This window comes from Chaetodon trifascialis, chromosome 17 (genome assembly GCF_039877785.1).
Source record: "Chaetodon trifascialis isolate fChaTrf1 chromosome 17, fChaTrf1.hap1, whole genome shotgun sequence".
In the NCBI taxonomy this organism is placed as follows: Eukaryota; Metazoa; Chordata; class Actinopteri; order Chaetodontiformes; family Chaetodontidae; genus Chaetodon; species Chaetodon trifascialis.
The window spans coordinates 23220287-23237132 of record NC_092072.1 but is presented as its reverse complement, the minus strand read 5'-3'; the positions used below and the strand labels follow the sequence as shown (position 1 = coordinate 23237132).

The following is a 16846-nucleotide window of genomic DNA, read 5'->3' as shown; positions in this document are numbered from 1 at the left end:
ACTCGGTGATAATTGGTTTGGGACGGCCCTTAATATGGCGGAACTGCGCGTGAACGCGCAAACGGAGGGGTAGTGGTTTGGATGAAGGCGCAGTGCTCTTGGGGGAGCACTCCGAGGGACACGGGCTCTCGGGGGCTCAAAGGATCTTTGATCTCTCTTAGTCCTTTTTCTAATATCTCCAGCTGCGCGGCCGTGGGGGAGAAAACAGCAGAAAGATTAGTTATGTTAGAGGGGTGTTGGGGAGGTGAACAGTTTTCTCCCTTTAGAAGTTTAAGTGTTCTTTCCAGTACCTGAATATCCTCCCGGCCACCTGGGCAGTCCAATGTATATTGTCGGCGGAGGTCTGAAAAAGTAAGGGGTTAATTTCTGGGATGAAGTTGTATTTGGAGGCTATTGTGTTGTTGAGTCTGGTGAGTAGGGTCTGCTTGTGGTGGTCCAATTGCTGTGAAAAATTTATTACCGGAAAGTAGATGGTGGCATTTGGGAAGGTGGTCTGGCTGGTAAGGTGATGGGGACTGGTTTGGGATTGGGCCATAGTTTGAAGACATTTTGTTGAAGTGCCCACAGTCCTGTAGAGGGGGATGGTACACCACAGATCTAAGTTTACAGTAGGAGCATCTCATCTTGACCACTAGGTGGCAGTATATTTACACTAGCAGAATGACATGGCCCCTGTGTAATGGTTGTCCTTTAAATGCTATGTCTTGAAAAGGAGAGTCTTCTCTGATTGGCTGGCACAACAGAATGTTGCAACATCTTTTCCCATCCTGTCATGTCATGTAAAGACCAATATTCTGAAATCTTTTTGAGTATGAGTACTGAGCATCAATATGCTCAGTATGTCTTGACATGTAGCACAGGTGATAAATGAAAGAAAATAGCATAGCATGATTCACATCATTTTCATACTTGTCAAACCATTCAGTGACCCTTTGTGCCCGAAAGATGGGGACATTGTCATCTTGGAAGAGACCACTCCCATCAGGTAGAAATGTGTCATCACAGGATGAAGGTGACCACTCAGAACAAGCTTGTGTAGATCTACAGTGAACCTTGCCTTTAAAGGGACAACGGGCCCCCACAGTGTTGAACCTGTACCGTTCTCTTGGTGTATGCCAAACATGTCCATATGGTGAAGGCTGACATTTTTTTTCACATCTCTGTAGACCAGTACTGGTGGTCTTTGGACCACTGAGCTCTCAAATGTGGATTCATCTTTGTAATGAGGAGTTTATGTACTACATGTGGAAGCATCTGAATCTGTTACATCACTCCAGTCATTTATTCAGATTTTTCCTTTTTCTGTCATCGTCTCATTCGTTGGTCTGACTTCCTGTTGTTTGGTCACTGGCTCCTGAGCACATCACTGGACATCTTTTTATCATCGTTTCAAAGAAATTTACTGTCACTTCATACACAGGCTATGGCTCCAGGCTCAATCAGCAATCCATCCGGGCAGGCATGATTCATCCTCATCATTCACTTGGGTGGAGTGTTCCTTTAAAGGATTCATGAGGGAAAATTCTTTGGATGGTAAAATGGCATCTAAAAAAGTCGGTGAAAGTTCACAGAGGGGAACAATGTGATCTCACAGTGGGCTATGCAGGTCACATGACACTGTGTATATGGTATCATCTGACCTGTGACCCGCATTACAGCTGCAAAAGTAGGAAGTAAAATCATTTTGTTTTGCTATTGGTGTGTGTGTTCAGTCGGCCAGGCAGAGCTACAGACAGACTGATGTTCATGTCTTCTGGACCAAGACCTTCCTCTGGAATGAATGAAGCTCCATGTTGTAACACTGCATCCAGTTCTCAAGACAACAGGAGTTCTACTCATGAAATTCTGTGACGACGCTGTATTTCAAAATGTTCTGCATGTAACTGCTGTGCTTGTGAAAGCACGCTACAATCCCCCAACCCTCATTGGGATGGACAAAATAACAAAGACGGTTGTCTATATAATGCATTCCAAGACCACAGCTCTGCGAGAAATTCTATCTTAAAATGTTCAGCTCACACATACAACATGTACAAACGTAAGCTAGTTACCTTTGATTATTGTTACTTTGTGCATGGCTGTACTGTATATGCAGTATAGAGTATATGTGTTTGTTATCCTTTTACTCTACCTTTTGTAATTTTTTGGAATTCAAACTCAAATATTTCGCTGCATTCAGGTTTTCTGATGCACCCATTCACTTTTCATTACTTAATTAGAACCTGGGGCAAAAATGAGCTCCTTCATCCCTTTGAACACCCCATTCCTGCCACTCTGTGCAGTACAGTTTTTCTATGCCTGGCCCCAGATGAGCTGTGTGGAAGATCAGGTAATAAAGAAGAATCCACTTCAAGGCCATTTGATAGTGTGCTTCAGTGGTGCATATTCCCACAGAAAATTTCAACTGAATTAGCACAACCAGTTGACACACAGTGAGCTTGGAGCCATCTGAGCTGCAGTACTTCAGTCATATAAATGTTTGCCTTTAATACCAAAAGCCCACTTTCACATCCCATACTGCTAATCATTTTGTCTGTTGCTCTTTCCAACGTCATGAATGAACTGTCCAGCTCAATGTTGAGGTCAGCATGGATGACTGAATCACAGAAAGATCTAGCTTGTGTTGTTCCAACTGTCAAGCTTGAAACTTTCATCATTTAACCATAACCGTCACTATACTTAACCAGGCCAATATGGTTGCTTAAAGATACAGTTGAAGTGTACCTTAACTACATATTAATTATCATGTGTGAATATTTGGAGTACGTAAATGAAAAGTGTTGGCAGTGAAAGATTTCCAGGAGTAATCCAAAATGAACATTCTGTGCAATACACAAAATGTGTTTTACTAATGTAGCATAGCTGCATATGAACACCTGTTATGGGATACAGTTGGCTAATATATTAGTTGCAAGGTTTTCAACAACAAAGAATTAGCCTTGATGTTTTGGTGCAAAACAGTAGGTCTATACTAGAACATATGAAGAATGACAAAAAGCAAATACTGCAAGTCAAGAAGCATAAATAGAAAATAGACAATGAAATAAAAACATATACAATATGGACAAAATGAAGGAGCTGTGCAGTTTTGTGCTGGACTGTGTAAGGTATTAACAAGGGAATGTGCAAAAGTTCATGGTATGAAGTATACGGAATATCTGCAGGTAGTGTCTCTAATAGAGTCTGAAACATCCACACAGTAAACCCAGCGTCTTAAAATCCGAAAACGTATCATGTCAGAGGTGAAAGACAAACAAACAAAAAACCTGAATACACAAACAAACATACAAACACATTTTCTCCAGGTTAAAGTGATGACCATGAACCCAAACCGTCCGTCCGTGTGAGTCTGAAGGGGGACTGTCCCCACGTCTCTGCCTGCGGTCCCTGTCATGTTGTCACTGTCAAATCTCCAATAAAGGCAGAAAAATGTTCACATACATATCAATTGTACTTATTTTGTGTATTATATTCATAGTAAAAACTGTACCAACTTCAGTTTCATACGGTCGCCAACACCCACGCTGTATTTTGTCAACACAGTATGTGTTCCTTTCTCTTTACTTGTCGTCTCACTGTGTTTTAAGTGTGCATGTGCTTGCTGCACTTCCAACACAACCCTGATGAAAGTGTTCAGAAACTGACTAGACTGTGATAATGACACACTTTAATGACTCATTATCACATCGACGCTCATGTCCATACCAACCTTTCCCTGCTTTTCAGTTGTTTACCACAAATGTTCTAGTTTCTGTGCCCACCTTCCACTTCCTGTGCTCACGTCGGGGGAACACGCTGTACATCCTCTTAGCCACGCCGTGTCCACGCGTCGCTTTCGAGCACTGATTGGCTAGAGCTGACACAAACAAAGTTTTTCCACCAATGGGAGCGGTGTGCACGCGTTGAGCCATGCTGCTGGCTCTTGCTCTTCATATAAAACCTGCCGTGTTCTCTTTGTTTACAGCAGATTCAGGTGGAAGCTGGTGCTTCCTGTGTCGATCAATCGCTCACTAGCGGTTCAGTCGAACAGCAGTTAAACACATTTGATATCAGGTTTTGTACTTTCGTTGGATATCCGAAAGACGCGATCATGGTGGCTATGACGAAGAGAGTGAAAACCTTTCAAATTGTCTTTACGGACCCCAGCAAGACTTTTTACTGCGGCGGGGACAAGGTGTCTGGCCGGGTACAAGTGGAGGTGAACGAGGTGACGCGTGTGTCCGCGATGAAGGTTCTGGGTCTGGGCTGCGCCAAGGTGGAGTACGCTAAAGGCAAGCAGCGGTGCCGACAGGAGGCTGAGTACCTCAGATATGAAGAGGTCCTGCGGCTGGACGAGCAGCCCACAGGTACGGACGCTTCTTTTACACATCACCCAGTACACTTAGACATCGCCGCGGTCAACTTAATTCAACTTCTTTAACAAGTTAGCAGGACGAGAAAACGTTTGCCTGTGTGCATGAATTCGTCGCTTATCGTAACTCGTCAATGTTGTCAGGAAAGATCGTTTCAGTGGTTTTACTGCTCCTAGTTTTTAGATCAGAGTGAATTTAGTCCTTGATAACGAGGAATGGGTGGACCAGGTGAAGTCTCGTGGAGTTGACATGTGGACAATTATTCTCCCAAGTTGAGTCATGAAGTGCCATCCAGCCAACAGGGGATAGTAGTCAAGTCCAGCTCAGGCAGCTTTTTCACACAATAAATGAATAAACATGTCATTGATGAAGTACACCTGACTTTCTCTGTCTAGATGCGGATGGGTCAGTCGTCTTGAGGCCTGGCAACAAATACGAGTACAGCTTTGGATTTGAGCTCCCTCAGCAAGGGTAAGACAGCCTCTCTCAATTCAACACCATCACATCATTTTGGCGTATATGGCTTGTAATTGAGCTGTATTTTATAGAATAGTTCTGGCTTTAATATTCCTCACTTGTGTTGTCACAGGCAGCTGGTGTCGTCATACAAGGGGAAGTTTGGTTATGTGCATTACTATGTGAAAGCCCTGATGGAGAGGCCACATCAGCCCACGCTGGAGTGCAAGAAACCCTTTGAGGTGGAGGAGCCTCTGGACGTCAACACCCCAGACCTGCTGGTGAGTTACCTGAGACTGGTCAAGAGGAATATTCAGGGTGTTTGTAAGATGAATATGCTCTGCATATTCTGGCGTATACAGTCAGACATACTGAGCTCTTTTGTGTCCGTAAGTATATAGTGATGTCACAGCCATGTTTGAGTTTGACACAGAGTCTCCAGATGAGTTTCGTCTAACCTTCCTGTGTCTCCTTAGTCTCCCACAGGTGGCATGAAGGAGAAGAAAGTCACCTGCATGTTCATTCCTGATGGCCAGGTGTCACTGAATGTAAAAATTGACCGGCGTGGCTTCTGCGAAGGCGAAGACATCTGCATCAATGCCAAGTTTGAGAATACCTGCTCCCGGATTGTCGTGCCCAAGGCTGCCATCATCGCCAAACACACCTACCAGGCCAACGGCCGCACCAAGGTGTTCCGTCAGAAGCTGTCCTCAGTGCGTGGAAACCACATCATCTCTGGCATGTGTGATGCTTGGCAGGGAAAGACCATCAGGGTGCCAAAGATCAAACCATCCATGCTGGGCTGCAACATCATCCGCGTGGAGTACGCCCTAATGGTAAGCCTTCAGTTATGTAATCATGTAGGCAGAGTGCTTTGGTTGTCTTGATCATTGAGAATCAGTGTTAATGTACGTGTTCATGTTTGTTTTGCCAGATCTACATCCACATTCCTGGTAGTGAGAAGCTGATCCTGGAGCTGCCTCTGGTTATTGGGACAGCTGGTCTGGGCAGCCGTAGCAACAGTGTGAGCAGCCAGGAAGGTTCGGTCAGCAACGCCTCCCAGAGCTGGGTGTCCCTTAGAATGCCCTCTGAGCCTCCCAGCTACACTGACATCACCCGCGACTGTCGCCTGGACCAGCCGCTCACGCCGCTCCTGGATGACTTTGACGGTGACGACAGCCCCATCTTCATGAACGTCCCAGCCTTCCAGTTCCCAGCACCTCCGGCATACACTGAGGTAGCTTTCATTATCTGGTTGTTTCAATAAGTGACTCTACTTTCTGCCAAGCTAATAAGAAATTGCCTTTTGCGGATCAGCTATCTAATAACAGTATACTTTTTTTCCAGGCTGAAGAGGAGTACAATGGCAACGCTCGCATGCTGCCGGTCTGCTGAAGTCCAGCAGGGATTCTAGAACTGTGGTCCAGCTCTCAGGGACCATTCATCTAAGGCACTTAAAGGGACCAGAAGGTCCAAACTCCAGAGGAGATGTGTTGGATGGAGAAGAAATGCCAGGACTGTGGAGATGGACAGAAAGACTTTTGCCTGTTATTTCACTGCATTTCATCACTTATGCTGATCTTGAGTCTTCCTCCTGGTGCGCTTCAGGTCATGGACCTGGAGGTCATTTCTGAATAAGCTGTCCCTTCCAGAGACTTTGACTGTCAGGCTCTCACTGTCCATTCACAGTCACTTTATGACTTTGCTGTTGGGGCCAAGCATTGTATGAGTCAGCCCCCAGCCTCCTGTGACATCTTTACTTTTTTGGGGCTAGTCTTCTCCTCATGATGCTTTGTCATTCCAGTTAAACCCTGTATTTGTAAGGGATTTCACTAGAGGAACCATCATTTTGTTAAGTCCAGTTAGTTTGCGTTTCAATGTGGCAGGAGTATTGTCTCCTTTGAGCTACACAGCATGTAGAATAATCTTTCTTTGATGCTAATAGAACTTCATGCAGCATCCATGATATTATGTACCAATGTTTGAAAAAATGTGGTTTATTCCTTTTATTTTATTGCACTTTTGATCAATGCATTTTGCTCTACTACTGCCTACAAGAGTTTGTTTTGTTTGAACAGTGTTTTTGATGTGGAGAGTGAATTTTTTCTAAGTAAAACACTCAACTTGTTGGAACCTCACATTTGATTTCCAAATTCCACTTTAGTGATTAGCTTGACACTTCAGGTGCCAAACATGATCCATTCAACATACACACTCCATTATCATGGAACACCTGGTATGTGCGGACAATCATTGTGTCTGATCTGCAGTTGTCCTAGACAACATTTCACTGTGACATCAACACTTTGGTGGTTTCACAATTTCCGTTCTTTAAGGACGCAAAGAAAATCACTGTTCAAGACTGATCTGTGAGAAAGAATGTTTGTAATGCATCCTTGATACTTAAAAAGTAAGAAGTATTTTTTGTATGAAACCCCATGGGTTTGTTTTTTATTAAAGAAATATTGAAAATACTCAGCGTGTCTGCATTTCCTTTCTAACCTTAGTTTAAGATCTCAGCCATTAAGTTCTGGTCTGTTAATCAAAGTTTAGGTTCAGCCTTCTCTGTAGGGCCAGCAGAGGAAAGGCAGGTGATCTCCATCAGAGTCTGGAGAGAGTGACGTCATTGCGTGAACCATTATTATATTGTGGTCTGAATCAGTGTTATGACCCCACTGGTGGTTATAGAGGCCTAGACATATTTGGCGTCACTAATGTTTTGTACAGACCTCAGACCAGACTATCATGATCTCTGCATCTGTCTGTCTACTAATGGAGTGTCCACTGAGGCAACAAAACGTTTTTCACTTTGCTGATTCTCACATTTCACTAATTATCAGGAGTTACTGGGTTATAAGTGATAATATTTGAAGTATTTATCAGAATAAACTTGTTCAAGATCTGCATAGTAATTTGAACAAAGGACTTCTTTCTATGTATTAGAATGCACAAGCCTCCACATACTGTCGAATAATCTGGGGTCTTTTGTGATCTAGTTTTTATTGAGACTTAGATACAGTAGTGTATGGATGTGGTTACAAGTTACAAGCAACAGTGAAGCGAATGAGCGTCATGTCAAATGCCCATGCATTGACCAAATAAAATTCACAGGCAGATAGAAGACATCAAAACACACTCCAACCCCTCTAGCCCCCAGCATCTCTGCCTGCAGCCCACACACATTACAGACAACCAGAACTGTTTTTGCATGGTGCATGCTGACTGCCCAGTGTTTCATGCTTGCTTCATCTATGTAATCAAGAAAATAACTTTGAATGAGAGGGGAGCTTTCTGTCTACAGGCTGTTGGTCATTTGGCAGCTGTTAGGCCAGCTAGCAACGGAGCTCTGAGGTGGAGGTGTCATTGAGTACCAAGACTCATGGGTAATGAATTGGTCTGGATAGTGTGCTTAGTTGTTGCTGTTCATGAAAGGTAGTTGCATGGCTAAATAAGTTGTCAGTTACGATTAATGCAAGTGAGGATTACTATTATGAAATGAACAGTTCGGAACAATTTTGATTACCCTTTTAGAAAGATGTCAAACTTTATTTCTTAAATAATTTGACGAAGATGTTGGAGTAGATCAGGTCTTTTGCACAATGTGGCCTCCGAGACACACAAGCAGCTGGTTTGAACCATTTGGATGGATGCTGCAGATAGTTGCTGACTGAAAATCCAGCCCGCAGTCCTGTTGTGAGGTGTGCAGCCAGAGACCCGTGAATGAATGTTTTCCCTTTGAAACATGTACTCTGCTCTGTGCTGCGGACGTCGGCTTACAGCTGAGAGCAGCAGATAAGGAAACTGTTTATCTGTGAGATACTGTGTGACGCGGGCTGTTGCTCTGGATCTGCATCTCCGTTGCTGTAGGCTTGAGTGGCCATGAGAAAGTTAGTATGGATACTCATGGTCTTCAGATACCATTAAGTTTACTGAGCACAGTGCTGCTCCCCAGAGGATGAACCCAGGACAAAATTGTCAGTATGTTTCATCAGCACTTTGATACCTGTACAATGGGTGCAATAACCATTGTAGGCTTTAACCTAGTTTTATCCCAAAGAGGCAGAACATTTGAAACAGAGCAAACTGAATATTTTATGTAGTTTTTCTCTCATTCGCTCCTTCTGGGGCAGCTTTCTTCCTCTTCCTCTCTCCCATACTCTGCCCTGCTTACTTGGCTTCACATGGCATGGCTTACCAAAACACTATAATCGTCTGTGGGCCTGAAATACTACACCCACAATGCAGCCACATGTACTGTATTTTATTGCTGTTCAATGGTCCTTTCCTGCCCTTGTTGCATAATACCATTGGCAGTGTTGCTGTATGGTGAGCCAGTGAGGGATCTTGTCCTTGTTATGTTGTGTGTTGTCCTTGTAAACACTGCGTCACCACAGTGGGTAGGGTAGCAGTTTGTGACACTTTCAGCTGCAGTGTAAAGTTACTATGACCATGTAGAACAAACTCAACTGTCAATGTCCACTGGCAGCAGAGTGTACTTTCCCCTTAGTTTCTGTGCCAGTTTCAATTTGTCAGATACATATATGCATATCATAAATATTCATATGAACAACAACAAGAACAGGTGTTGACATGTGGTGAAGTATTGTCACAGTGTGTGAAGGTGTGGAAAGTTTCCAAGCGTGGTCCCACCAGTGTGTGGATGGGTGGGTGAGGGGGAGGGAGCAGCCACATGTAGTGCAAGTGTCAACAAATGGAATGGCCAGCGTCTGTTTGACTGACGTGCATGGAGAACACAGCACACGTTCGCTGTCCACCTGCTTTCCAAGAAAGGCTAAAATGGAAGAGAAACTGATCCTCTTCAGTTTTCCATTACCTATGATGCAGCACTTAAGTAGTGCAAAACAATATTACATAACTGACACAACATGACATTGAGTGCATGTGAGCGTGTGTGTGTGTGTATATATATATATATATATATATATATATATATATATATATATATATATATATATATATATATATATATATATATATATATTATTCCTATCAAGGACCATTTCAATTTTTAGAAAATCCTTCAAGGGCATTAGCAAATAGTGAAAGCTGCCTGCTGCACATCCAAAATCTGGATGAGAAGAGTATCCAGTTGCCATGATGCATTGACGTAATATCAAAGTAAGTGCTATGTGCACACTGGTTCAGGCGCCCTCCAGAACAACATGTTTGTCAACTACTTTATGTTATTTTCTTTTGGTGTGAGGACAGCGTAACTGTTCAGTGGCTAAAGAGGTTAGTGTAGGTGCTGCTATGGCATCAGTTCTATCAGAGCCAGAGATAATTTCTTTCATAAAAGAAGGACCAAGAACGACACTGAAGGCTTCTCCATGCAAAACATGCATTTGGCTCATTCTCCTGACTTCAGCTCTCTTGTACAATGCGTTGATCTGACTAGTTGTTACTGGTGACTTGTTAGCTTGTGATAGACAGTGACAGACAAAAGATTCCTCCAATCACCTGCAAACTATTTTTTGAAAGTCTCTGACTTTTCCAAATTGTTTCCAAGGATGACTTCTGGTGGGTCAGACTCTTTCATTTCAAGATGGACATTCGTTTATTTTTTTTTCTCATTCTGTTGAATAAGAAAGTTTAAACAGGCATCTGTACAACATCACTTTAGTTCATTACAAGACAATTGAAAACATGACTGCCACAAATACTAATAAAAGCAAAAAACTTTATCACTTTATTTTCAAATTCTTCAAAAACAAGAGAAGATATTAAAAATCTACATCTGAGTAAATAATATTTTGCCTGGAGAATCAAATTCTTTACAGCATATTCAAACTTCATTTCATTAGAGCACATGTTTTTCAAATACTTGATTTGTTTTCTTGCACTTGGGATTTCAGGGATTGTATAAAGGCATTAAGTATGTCCATGAATACATATGAGTTTACAATTAACTACAATTCTTACTCATCTATTCAATTTTCAATTCAATTTTATTTGTATAGCGCCAAATCACAACAGAAGTTGTCTCAGGACACTTTCCATATAGAGCTGGTACAGACCAAGCTCTTTTATCTACAAAGAAACCAACAATTCCCCCATGAGCAAGCACTTGGCGACAGTGGCGAGGAAAAACTTCCTTTTAACAGGCAGAAACCTCGAGCAGAACCAGACTCTGGGTGGGCGGCCATCTGCCTCGACCGGTTGGGTGAGAGAGGAAGAGCAAGAGAGGGAGAGTGAGACAGACAGACAGACAGACAGACAGACAGACAGACAGACAGACAGACAGACAGAAATACAGTCAGAGAGAGAGAGAGAGAGAGAGAGAGAGACAGAGACAGAGACAGACAGACATGCAGTCACAGTAACAGTGACTGTGGATGTAATAACAGCAGTAGCAGTTGCAGTGGATGTCAGGCAGGGCCAAGGCAGGAGATGCAGCTGAAATCCACAATCCAGATTCAGCCACTGTCCATGGGAACCTGCAAGACGACAAAGCACAGAGACTCCGGGGAAGGAGTTAAGTTAGTAACACGCCGTGGTAGGACATGATAGTGTGCAGATGGAGAGGGACAGAAGGACAGAGGAGCTCGGTGTATCTTTGGAGGTCCCCCGACAGTCTAATCCTATAGCAGCATAACTAGGGGCTGGTCCAGGACAAGCCTGAGCCAGCCCTAACTATAAGCTTTATCAAAAAGGAAAGTTTTAAGCCTACTCTTAAATGTAGAGACAGTGTCTGCCTCCCGGACAAAGACTGGAAGATGGTTCCACAGGAGAGGAGCTTGATAGCTAAATGCTCTGACTCCTGTTCTGCTTTTTGAGACTTTAGGAACCATAAGTAGACCTGCATTCTGGGAACGCAGTGTTCGAGTAGGGCAATAAGGTACTATGAGCTCTTTAAGATAGGAAGGTGCCTGGCCATTTATGGCTTTGTAAGTAAGGAGGAGAATTTTAAACTCTATTCTAAACTTTACAGGGAGCCAGTGCAAAGTGGCGAGTATTGGAGAAATATGATCTCGCTTCCTGGTTCTGATATGTGCAGCGATATTTGGTCTATGGCTTTCTTCTGTAACACTTGTTGAATTTTTACAGCACTGTCTACATTACTCCAAAACCCACAGGTGTCCTCACCAAACCATTCACAGAGCCCTGTCACCTCTGCGTAAGCATCTGCACCCACTGTGTTTCTACACTTGAGTAGACCACATGGGACCCGTCCATAAACAGTAAGATATGGCTGTCACTGTTGTTTCTCATGGTCAGCAGAGTCTCCACCAGGTTACCATGGCATGGCATCCAACTTTATATTTGAAATGACTGAATATCAGCAAATCAATGTGGAAAAATGGGCCCATAAATGAAAATATGCTTCTTCAAATCAACACATGCAAATTTTCACATGTAGGTCACAGGTCAGTGTGGATTATGTGTATAGTTTCAGAATACAGCAGGGGTACACCTTGTCCTTTCTTTATGACTCATTTGTCTGTATTTCTCTGAGCTCTTTAAATAAACCTGACACAGCATGCCCTCAAGCTTAAGGTGTGTGTGCGTGGCTAGCAACATCATTACCAACGTGTAATGATAGCATGTTGCATGCTCTCTCCTCAACACGGCCTGTGATTGGCTGAAGCAGCTGTTCACGAGGGTGATCATCCAAGAGCTGCATGTTGTCTCACACACACACACACACACACACACACACACACACACACACACACACACACACACACACACACACACACACACACACACACACACACACACACACACACACACACACTCAGCCTCTGAGCTGGTTTCCTCGAAGCATATTTCCTCATCCTCCAGCCGTTTGTTCCCTCAGTGTGGGCTGTGATTCACCTCAGAGAGTTCATTGTGCTCACACATCAAGTCTGGTCATGAGCCTGAGGTTAACTATGATACAAAGCATGTTTCTTATAAACACCCATGAGAGTACAGATATGCCTGTAATAACCCAGGTAGAACAACCAGAGCTAATGCCTACAGTTGTTATTTTAAAGACTGTCAGACAGCTTCCATCTGTGTCATACATCCCTGATATTATACTGTACATCTGAAAGTCATAATGCTGTTTAGTGAGATATTAGCTTGGCTATTATAACTTGGCTTTGGCATGTTGCGTAGCTAATCTGGCTAGCATCTTTTGTAGGTCCACACAAGTAGGCTATGCTGTGGGTATGTCACAGTGCTTGGTATCCATAAACAAATGCAGTTCTGTTACAGCTGCCCAGGCTACTGCTCCCTGTGCAGCTCCTCAGGCTTTTTCAATATCCACACCACTAAAGAGACCTCGTCTAGACCTTGAGGAAGAGGAGGAGGAGGAGGAGGAGGAGGAGGAGGGCTGGGAGCTACCCATGACCCTGCAGACTCTGACACAGCTTTGACAGTTGTCAGACATGTTGTGAGTTACTCAAATATCCCTGCCAGTGTATTTAGTGGAACTGATGCAGTCTAATTCAGTGTTTTCTAATATTGTTCTAGGCTCAGTGGCATTTCTTGTCTCTAGGACAGTCCTCTGTCATCTGGAGATGCTGAGCCATCACCACTGAGGCCTTCTACAATATAATCCTATGGTTCTACATAAAGAGCATGGTCAGTGCAATTACTGAGAACAGACACAGAAACAGAGAATGTGACAACGTAAAAAAAAAAGAAATAAGGAAAAGTATCTTCAATGCTCAAATAAATGCACAATTCACACATAATTCAATTTATTTATGGTTGGTCTGCATAGTTGGCCCTGATAAAACATGAAAATAAAACAGTCAAACAGAGAAGAAACATGCTTTATTAATCACATTACACACAGTTTTAGTTGCACACGACACGCTATGCTTTCTGCATTTATCCCATCCTCGGTCTGTCGATCCTCCGCGGCAGACCAGGAGCAGTGGGCTGCCAGCTGTCACCATTGGTCAGGTGGTGATCTTCTTGCATGTTTTTAGTGGGGGTTATTAAGGAGGAAACACGGGAGAACATGCAAACTCCACACAGAAAGGCCCTTTTTTCCTCAAGCAGCAGGCACTGCAGGCATGGTGGAGGACACGCCACCAGCGCCCACAGCGGGATTCGAACCTTCTAGCTGTGAAGCGACAGTGTCACCACTCGTGCCACTGTGCTACTGCAAGTTAGAGAGAATCTGCCATGTTTTACAGAGTGCCGTGATGAAGCTGTGCTGGATGAGGTGTTCCTGGACCCACCATCATGTCTCAGTCACACGCTGGGCAGCAGTATCCAGTCTCCAGCTCACCCAAAACTGAATCATTTTCCAGTCTCAGTTGAGGAGGCAGACACCCTCTCTACGTTTAAGAGTAGGCTTAAAACCTTGCTTTTACATAAAGCTTACAGTTAGGGCTGGCTCAGGCTTGCCTTGGACCAGCCCCTACTTATGCTGCTATAGGATTAGACTGCACAGAGACTTCCCACGACACACTGAGCACCTCTAGCCTTCCCTCCCTCTCCATTTGTATGCATTCATGCTCCATTAATGCACATTAGTAACTTAGCTTCTTCCCTGGAGTCTCTGTGCTGTGTCATCTGGCAGGTTTCCGTGGACAGTGGCTGAATCTGGATTATGGATTGCAGCTACATGTCCTGCCTTGGCCCTGCCTGACATCCACTGCAACTGCTACTACTACAAGCTAGATTGATAGTGCTGTATTGTATTGAACTGAACTTCATTGTTTACCATTTTATGCATTATATATACCCACTTTATATTTCCATTTCAATGGTTACGAATATGAGCTTTATTTTTCCAAACAAGGGTTTTAGTAGTAAGGGTCATGTGGTATTAGCAAAGTACATCATGTTCTTTCACAACGGTTTCATCAAACACTTCTTTGATTTCATGCATGTAGAGGGCGAGTTTTTCTATCATCCTTTAACAGTGACTCCATAAGCAACACACGACATTTCTGTTTCAGTCACAACTTTATTAAGATGTTAACAGATCATAATATAATGATAATATTCTCAACGGTATTTTGAAAGGGGATCAGCCAGACGATCTGCAGCTTTGTCAAACATTTTAAAGCAGAAATATGCTCAAAATTGTCTGACAAGGAGAAGCGTATCTAGTGAAAAGAAACATGTCTGTGAAACATGAACACAATACAGTGTTAAACTGGTTTACAGCAGCTTCCTGTTCTGCGGCACAGAAAAAAAAGAATACGCTGCAGCACAAATAAAAACAGAAGCAGGACAACAGCAAAACGTAAAAAGAGACAGTGAGACTGCAGAGGACAGTCTTCAGTGGACTGACATGCTATTTGTAATTGGTCCATCAGATAGTGTTTATTTGCTCGTTTGACGTGTAATACAAGTTACTGCTCTAATGCAACATGGGATGTCATTCCAGACTTTAGTGCGAGTGGATGATCTGATCACTGGTCACATCAGCTGCACACACTGAAGTTACAGAGCAGCTTTTCAGTAACCACTGTGCTATTACTCTGATTACGTCCCGACGTTTACTACGTGTCATTTTAGCAGAAATTATTACTTGGCCATTGGTTTCAGATCCTTTAATTTTGTCATATCGTAATTTGCACCCGGACAATCACTGGAAGTGAGTACTCACTTCACGTACGTTTGTAACGTTACATGCTAACACGTTACCTCTGTATCTCCTCACACCAAACGCGTCCTTCTTCCCTGGACTGATGCACCTGGACAGGCAAACGGAAAACAGCGCGTGTTTCCGGTTAGAGTTCAGGGATAAATCGCAGATAACAACATGGAAGTTAACAGACCTGAGCAGTACTTACCTGAGAGGAACGCGCGGGAAACCTGCCGATGACAAACACTGCTCCAGCTGTGAAGCTTCCGGTTTAGGAATTGATGTGATTTACGTTACACGGTATAAGTGCGGCTCAGGTCAGTGCCTCCTCTTCCTCCGTCTTCTTCTTCTTCTTTGCAATTTTGCGACACTTGGCATCTACACGTGTCGCATTACCGCCACCTACTGGATTGTAACAGCTTCACTGTGAAAGCTATCCACAGCGTCCAAAGGGACATTGTCCACTCTATAAGACGGACCCAGTTGTCTGAGTTTTTTGGTAAATCCTTCCCTCAGTGTAACATCTCGATCAAACATCTCATATCTCCAGATATGTGCAAGACATTCAGGAATCTCCTGGAAGTGTCCAACTCCATTTTAATCCTTTCTGCCTTCCCCTGTATCTCGACAGGACTTTTGATAGCCATGACAATAAATGCCAACAATCCTCTCTTGTCCATGCACATATTCTGATCTGATCAATTTCTTTCCTGCTCCGGTTCCTTTTGAACTGCCACCATTTCATTGTTTTTCTCCAGCAGCTTCAGCTTCAAACCTGAGCTGGATCATTTTTGTCTGACTGTATTTCACTTTTCAGACACATTAATATACCACATAAACAAAAGTTAGACATGCCACAAGAAAGCAGCTCAGGTGGAGGTTATATGAGGCAGAGATAATGTTTGATTTCGATGGTAACTCATGACTTTATGACTTTGAGATGGCCGTCACTGGATCGTGAGAGCCTGGAGGTGCTGACACATGCTCAGTTTCTCTGTTCATACAATTCCATCGTCATGACTTCTCAGAAGTTTTACAGGTTTCCCAACTTCTCTCTCTCTGCTGTTACATTCATTCACACAAACAAACTCCCCTCTTCATGACACACCTGCAGAGCACTGATTGGCTGAAGTCTGCTGCCATGCATTCTGTGATTGGCTGAAGTCCTTGTTCATGCATGGGTCATGCAGACAGGGCATGCCAGTATTCTTGGAGGAAGTTGTTTTTTTTACAGTGCTGCCATTGTAGTGACATGGCCTCAGACGGGAGGGACTTTCTGATCTGATGCTGAGGCTACTTTCGATTTTGGAATTTCAGTGTGATTTCTGCCAAAGGAGGTCACGTGTCTGTCCTTATCTGTGTCTGCTACACATCTGTCTTGACAGAACTAAGTCTGTGCCCTCTGTTTCTATGCATATTCACCATGACGCTACTTTTACTCTGAAAGAGTAAATGTCAACAGCACTGAATGTGTCAGGCT

At 43.4% G+C, this 16846-nt stretch overlaps 2 protein-coding genes across 2 annotated transcripts in view; both read left to right on the top strand.

Moving 5' to 3' along the window:
• chtopa (chromatin target of PRMT1a) overlaps nt 1–16846 on the top strand; it is a 214866-nt gene that overhangs the window by 17772 nt on the left and 180248 nt on the right. The gene's annotated exons all lie outside the window — the stretch shown is intronic.
• Nucleotides 3969–6827, top strand: LOC139345838 (thioredoxin-interacting protein-like). Its single transcript, XM_070984689.1, has 6 exons — nt 3969–4346; nt 4748–4823; nt 4942–5089; nt 5285–5644; nt 5743–6045; nt 6156–6827. The coding sequence occupies exons 1-6, from the start codon at nt 4091–4093 to the stop codon at nt 6201–6203; spliced, it is 1191 nt and encodes a 396-aa protein (XP_070840790.1). The 5' UTR covers nt 3969–4090; the 3' UTR covers nt 6204–6827.